This window comes from Cryptomeria japonica, chromosome 5 (genome assembly GCF_030272615.1).
Source record: "Cryptomeria japonica chromosome 5, Sugi_1.0, whole genome shotgun sequence".
Taxonomy (NCBI): domain Eukaryota; kingdom Viridiplantae; phylum Streptophyta; class Pinopsida; order Cupressales; family Cupressaceae; genus Cryptomeria; species Cryptomeria japonica.
The window spans coordinates 743,856,035-743,863,249 of record NC_081409.1 but is presented as its reverse complement, the minus strand read 5'-3'; the positions used below and the strand labels follow the sequence as shown (position 1 = coordinate 743,863,249).

General features: G+C 35.3%; 1 protein-coding gene across 1 annotated transcript; it reads left to right on the top strand.

The window, feature by feature from the left end:
- Positions 1-1,133: 1,133 nt before the first annotated feature.
- Positions 1,134-3,660, top strand: LOC131876143 (ankyrin repeat-containing protein NPR4-like). The gene is made up of 2 exons (XM_059220939.1): positions 1,134-1,268; positions 2,839-3,660. The coding sequence occupies exons 1-2, from the start codon at positions 1,134-1,136 to the stop codon at positions 3,658-3,660; spliced, it is 957 nt and encodes a 318-aa protein (XP_059076922.1).
- The last annotated feature ends 3,555 nt before the right edge of the window (positions 3,661-7,215 follow it).

The following is a 7,215-nucleotide window of genomic DNA, read 5'->3' as shown; positions in this document are numbered from 1 at the left end:
CAGCAAAGAAGCTTTGAAGGCATTGTAGGTATTTGACGTACTTGGCATTATCCACGTTGTAAATGGCAGCATAGTTGACAGTCAAAAATTTAATTTAATGTTCGCCATAGTTCCTTATTTTGATTTGCTACCTAGAAGGCCATTACTCTATTGTGCGCAGTGAAGGCACAAGCGATCAAGGATTGAGAGAAGCGTTTCATCTGTAGGTGTTTTCCCTTGTAGCACATGGATGATCTCTGCCGTTGCAGTTTTTACCACAGGAATTGTGTGAAGGTATTTTAAGGTATGGCATAGTAATAAGAGCACGAAATAGTTCTTTAGGATACATTCTTTAAGATACAATGCCAAGAGTCTGTGATGGCTGCCTTGTCATCAATTTTTTATGTGAGAATATGCATTTGGATTTTTCAGTTCATATTTGGAATCGATGGGCTCAAATTTAAGTCATGATTGTTTGAGCAGGCCTAGTTTTGGCATACCTCTTTTGTCTTCAAGTACCAATTCTTTTTGAGCCCTATTTGAGTTGTCTTCCCTACAAATTTTTTCATAAGCAAATTTTAGAATAAGTTAATGATTAGTGAAAATTTATGATCTGGTTGAGTCTAATTTGTTAATAGGAGGCCTGAGATTGAAAAGAAGAATTGCATTGTCGTTGCTTGGTGAATTGTGGCTGAATGCAACAAAGAAAAAATGGCATGCGATAGGCTGAGGGGCAGATTTAATAGTTGTGAATGAAGCTGAAATGGACGTGAAATTGTCATTAAATGATTTGAACATTGCTTCCACCACTACTAATAATTACAATGTGAATGAAGTTGAAATTATTGGGAATAACAGTGGGAAGAGCAATGGCGTTCAATACTCGTCGAGCTTTGCTTTCAGTGCTTTTAAGGAAGCGTATCACGTTGATGATTTCAAAAGTGATAGAATGCTTGCTGCTAGGCTCTTACTTAAGGGTTATTTGGGAAAGAAGACATTGGGAAATTTTATGCTTTGAAGATTATGGACAAACAATTTATAGCAAAAGAAAAGAAAGTCGCATATGTAGAGCTCGAACGCATTGTGCTTGAGCAGTTGGATCACCTAGGATAGTTAGGCTCTATTTTACCTTTCAGGTTAATTGTCATATCTACATGGGCCTTGAATCTTGTGATGGTAGAGAGCTTTTTGACCAGATAAGTAGGAAAGGGTGCTTATCAAAGGATGAAGCCCGTTTCTATAGTGCAGAAATAGTGGATTCTCTAGAGTACCTTCACAAAATAGGCCCGGTACATTGAGATGTAAAGTTAGCGAATGTACTCCTTACTGACGATGAGCATTTAAAACTAGTAGATTTTGGAAGTGTGAACCCAATAGACAACAATTCAATTGAGCTAATTCAAACTACGTCAAATCTGAAGGACTATATATTTGTTGGTACAGTTGCATGTGTTCGACTAGAAGTTCTTAAGAAGGTGCCTCCAAGTATTGGAAATCATATGTGGGCATTGGGTCGCACTTTGATGTTTCTAGAGATTCACATGAAACATCAAATGGACAAACTGTAACAAGGTCATTTGAAGGTTGGTGGTATCAGAGGATTGAAGAATTACCATAGTTTCAAGTTAGCTTTTCATTCTGAGATTGTGTCTTGTTTTAAAAGCATTTCTGGTATTTTGGTCTTTTTTTTCCTTTCTTATGTTTCTTTGCTTGTACTAAAAAAACTTTAAGAATGGATATATTGTGAAGATTTATTTTGGAGATGGGTTTAGGATTTGGTCTTGAGCTCAATATGGATTGTTGTCCGGTGAGCTTTTGAGATTACGATCAAGAATTGTACCCTTTTGTGAGGGTCACAAGATATCTTGATTCAAGATTTTCTTCTTCTGAAAAAGATCTTCTCTCAACAATGTGTATTCATATTATATAATCAGCAAGCTTTGTGATGTGAGCCTTAAAGTGAGTGTCCCTTGTTACATTTGTAGTAACAGCATAATAGAAAGGAATGTTAACATAACATTGAACATATTATATTGCTTACAATGTGGTTGCACAGTTAATATATGCATGCCTCTACAAAGGTGATTTATCTTCATTTAGTAAAACATTCAAGTATTCAACCCTTTGCCTATAAGAAATACCCTCTTTAGTTATATAGAGACCAAATTGTACGAGAGAGGAGTCTTCTCTTTTCATATGCTATGTTCATCTAAATTTTTTTATCATAGAAGGTTGTCTTAGTAGCACCAATTACATAACATGTCCTTGGAAATCAATTGACAAATTATTTAATGTGATTTTTGAAAATCAATTAAGAATATTTAGTAAATAAAACGTAGCCAACATATCTATTATCATTTTCTTACTAAATATTTTCTTACTAAATATTTATTTAAGATATATGTTTATGAGTGTTAAATGCTTTGAGATACATAATTATTCTAAAATTAACAAAATCTCAATGTAGGTAGAAAATATAACATGAAATTTGTATTGCCATATCAGTTTTTTGGGGGTCCACTTTTAAAGAATGAATCAATACGATTACATATCAAGGAATAATATAATATTGATATTTATGTTAATGGGTTGACTAAATTTGAGGGTAGGAACAAATTGAAAGTTCGATGATACAACAATAATGTTTCTCGATAGTGTGCAATGCTCCATCCACTGCTTGTGCATCGTAATTGATTGTTAATATTGTATGGCTTCAATGGGCACAAATTGAGAGTGTTTGGTATAAGATATTGAGTAAATGAGGTCATCAATGAATTATCTCTGGGGCTTGAGGCTTTGTAAGAAGACATATTTGAATAATTAGAAATGTAATGCAACATTATTTTGTGATGAATGCAGCTGGTGAGATACCTTGTCTCATTTCAAGGTGCAAACGTGAATGCCCTAGACATTAATGCCTTGAACGATGAAGACAAGACTGCACTTGACATTGCATCTGCAGCAGCTCCACACAACCCCAATTGTGACAGCATCAAACAGATACTGGAAAACGCAGGAGGTATTCGGTGGAGTTTCATACCAAACTCTAATATAACTTCTGATCCAAGCAATGAGCCAGAGCAAGGGGAAGATAAAGATATCGTAGATACACACATGGTGGTGGCCTCACTGATTGCCACCGTTACATTTGCAGCCATCTTTCAAATCCCAGGAGGAATTGACGACAACATAAACAGTGAACACTATGAAGCAGCCAAGATGGCATTTCGCAGACTTTTCAGATTTTTCATATTCTCTGACACTGCGGCCTTCACAAGTTCGCTGACAGTGGTTGTGGCGTGGGTAGTTAAACAACTGTTGGGAGACACCTATTCCGGAAGACAGACAGCGCTGTCCCGACTGTCCGGGATCACCTTGATAGTCTCAATCTTGTGGACGATAGCAGCATTCGTGAGTGCCAGCGTTATCGTTATAGTACCCCCACATCATGAGAAGCTGAAAAGTAAAGATAAGAAAGCTTTCGCCAAATTTCAATCGCTTTGGCAGCTCGAGCTCGCTCTTGGATTCCTCGTACCATTTGGCATCGGGTCGATGCTTGTGCTTTCGAATATTCGTTTTCTATCCGCGAGGTTAAGTTTTAAGGTGTTTTTATGTTATATCTACATTGAATTGTTTCTAATCATGAGCATAATTATCGACTCTACTTTTCAGCTAACATAAGCGAACGATTTTGTTCGTTGTTTACCATTAAAAGTTGTGTTTCTTATGCAGCAGAGACTGTTATGTCTGCTATTTATGAATGTATTGCTCAGATAATGTCTTGTGATTTGTATAGCTTCAGCCGCTCTGTGCTTTTTTTTGGATAGTCTTGTTTTCTGTTAGTAGAAGGCAGTTTCTTGACTGTTCGTTGATACATTGTAATTTTTTATACTTCTTCTAAGTAAAAATAAATAAATTATGTTTCCATATTCATTAAACATCTTTGAAAACAAATATTTTATCTACCTGAAATTCTATTCTGTGAATTTGCAGGCATGTCAATCGATTGAATTTTATAGTTTTTAGTAAAAAAATTTAGAAACAAATGAAATTGAGTACCACATCTTTTTATACGTATAACTAAATGAATCAAATATATTGTGAATCATTTATCATTTGTGTTTATTATAAATATTTTTTTAATAATTATTTCTTAAAAAAATTATAAAGATAGTTCTGTTAAATAATATTTATATTAATCTTTATTTAATTTTAAATATCATTATGAATCAATAAGTAGTATATGTTTGAGTGGAGTTTCATTTATAATTATATATTTTTTCTTATTTCTTTAATTTGTATTTATATAATTTATTTCTTTTATATTTAACCATATCTTATTCCTATTTACACACATTCTCATATCTTCACCATTTACAAATTATTTATTAGTCTAGAGTCACACCCATGTCAACACATTCTTTCATTGTCCAAAAACTATTATTCTCACCAATTTTGACTAGTTGTTGTGAACTAACTTGACACTATTTCTTTTGTGAATTATTATTTGTTTTAGTATTTAACTAGCATATCTATCTTAATATATCTACATAAATTGCACCAAGATACATCCCTCTCAAGGTGACAATTCAAAATAAAGAGACAAACAAAAAAGGTTCCTTGAAAGAGATATATCTTGATGTAATTTATCTAGATATATTAAAATAGAGATATTAGTATATGATAAATATACTTTTATAAATAAAAAAATTATATACTAATAATTAATAATCAAGATATATAATATTTATTTGTTATTGAGATTATTATAATAGTAGTTTTTGATAAACATAAACAAGTTTTATAGGGACCTGAAACCCAAAGTTTTACAGACCAAGGCAAGTAGCCAACTAGACCAAAAAGCTAAGCAGAATGGGGGACAAGCCCCACACAGACCGACAAAAAAAAATAAAAAGTTGAACTAGAAAATAGGACCATGCACTCAACTAAGAGAGTGCATCAATTCAGTATTTTTCTAAATAATACTCCTATTAATCTTCTCCAAGTCCTCCATGATGAATCTAGAGGTTTCCTGGTCCTGGCTCCAGCTCCTAGTTCTAGTACACAGACCTGAACTAATCTTTCTAGCAGCAGCACTCTGTCCACCCTCCAAAGCAATCTTTTTCTACTTTTCTCCCATGGGAGGGTCACTGGCGATGGTCCTGGTTCTATAATCAGTCATCATGGAATTAATCTTTTCCAAGCCATCCGTGCTATTGCTCATCGCCTGGCTACTGATTTCCACCAGATTGTTTAGGTTTTCCTTGATCTCACTCACATCCTCTTCCAACTTCTCAATTCTGTGCTCTTGGTCAACCTTCATGGTTTCCACATCCTGCGAAATTTTTTGGACCATACTCACGATCATCTCAGATTTGTTGGGCCTAGGCGATTCCATGAAGGTGTCAAGAATTCCATGAATCCCATCTTTTAGGGATCCAATTTCCTTCTCCACTCACTTCCAACATTTCTCCTGACTTCTGGTAGCCTCCAATAGCAAATTTCCCATCACCCTCTCCTCCTTTATCTCACCTTTATTTTCCATAGTCACACTCCCATGTTTCTCATCATCCACCTTAATAGGGATATCTTACCTAATCTCGTGGTCCAGGACTTTGGACCCACTAGATTTGGTAAGTTTCGATTTATTTTTGGTGGGAGGCTCTAGCTCTTGCATTTTTCTGCTGCTAGAATTAAACTTACTAGTCGCCCACCTTGGGGGATTGCTTTTCTTGCTGGTATTAGTTCTCTGGGTCACCATAAAATCCCCTTCAATTTTTGGTTTATACTCAGGGTCCTCCATATCCTTGATATCCTGCCAGTCCATGGCCATATTACTGTCATCCTCATCCATTTCTGTATTAGAAACCAACTACACATCAGGGTTAGAAGAGGAAATGTGGGTTTTATCCTTGGGGGAGGGTTTCACTTCATGAGCCTGGGCCTATTTCATAATCAACAAGATAAGCCCTTCATGAATCATAGGGTTATCCTGGTTTTTAGAGTGTTTAACTAAACTATTCTCCAAGGATGAAACCAGATAAAAGGGAATGGAAATCAATCTGCCATGCCTAAAATGATTTAAGATAGTAAATTGATGAGAAAAAATACTAGCATATCTACCATCTAGGTGATGTAACTCATGATAAATTTTGCCATATCAGCCCAGAGGGAAATCAGCTCTTTCTTGTTATAGTCGCCATCCCCCATCTTTGTAACCCTCGGTCTTTCCTTCTCCTTATCATGAAAGGTAGCAATAGCCTCCTCACCTGACTTCCTATCTCTATAGAATTTTTTGCCTTTCATATCCAGGCCTGTATCAGTGGCGACCAGATTTTCATCAACTTGAAACTTCGCACCAAAGGCAGTCAGCACACCCTTATTCCATCCTTTAACAAAGCTTTCTGTAGCAATGGCCGAATGACCATGCAATCTCTCCAAAAAAGGAACCATCCCACCATCATAAATTTCCTCCCACACCTCCTTGTTCTTCTGCCACTTATCATAGGTTGTGGGTTCAAACCTATTCTTCCCACCTCCCATTCTGAAGCTCGAACAAATGAGAGATTTCAAAAAAACTAGGAGGAAAGAAAACTATAAACAGGGCAAACTGAACATTCTAACACTTCTCAAAGTGGTAATAATTTGAAATACCATCCCAACATCTCCCATCCCATCATAAATTTCATTGGAAAGGTCGTAGATCTTGGCATCATTTCTTGCCAGGTCACGCAGGGTTTTTGGAAAATTTTCCTCTCCTCTCCACCATTTAATTGCCACGTTACCTACCGCCAAGTCGGCCAAATGATCCACCGGTTTGTTTCCTTCTCGAAAAACATGCAAAATCTTGAAATCCTCTAGGTCGGCTATCATTTCAAGACAATCTTTGATTAAGTTTGAAATAGTCCATCTAGGCATCGTACATCCCTTAATGCATTTGACGATATTAAACAAATCACTCTCCAACTAGACCCGCTTGAACCCCTCCTTGCTTGCCATGAGTAGCCCAATATAGGCAGTGCTCATGGCCTCCGCAAAATGGTAGTTAATAATCTAGGTAAATAATATTATTATAATACTATTATTATAATAATCTAGTTAAATAATCTAGTTAATAATGGTAACTATTATTATAATAGTAGTTAATAATCTAGGTAAATAATATTATATAATACTATATTATTTTAATTAAAATAATGTTTGTACTACCTTTTTTTATTAAATATAATATAAATT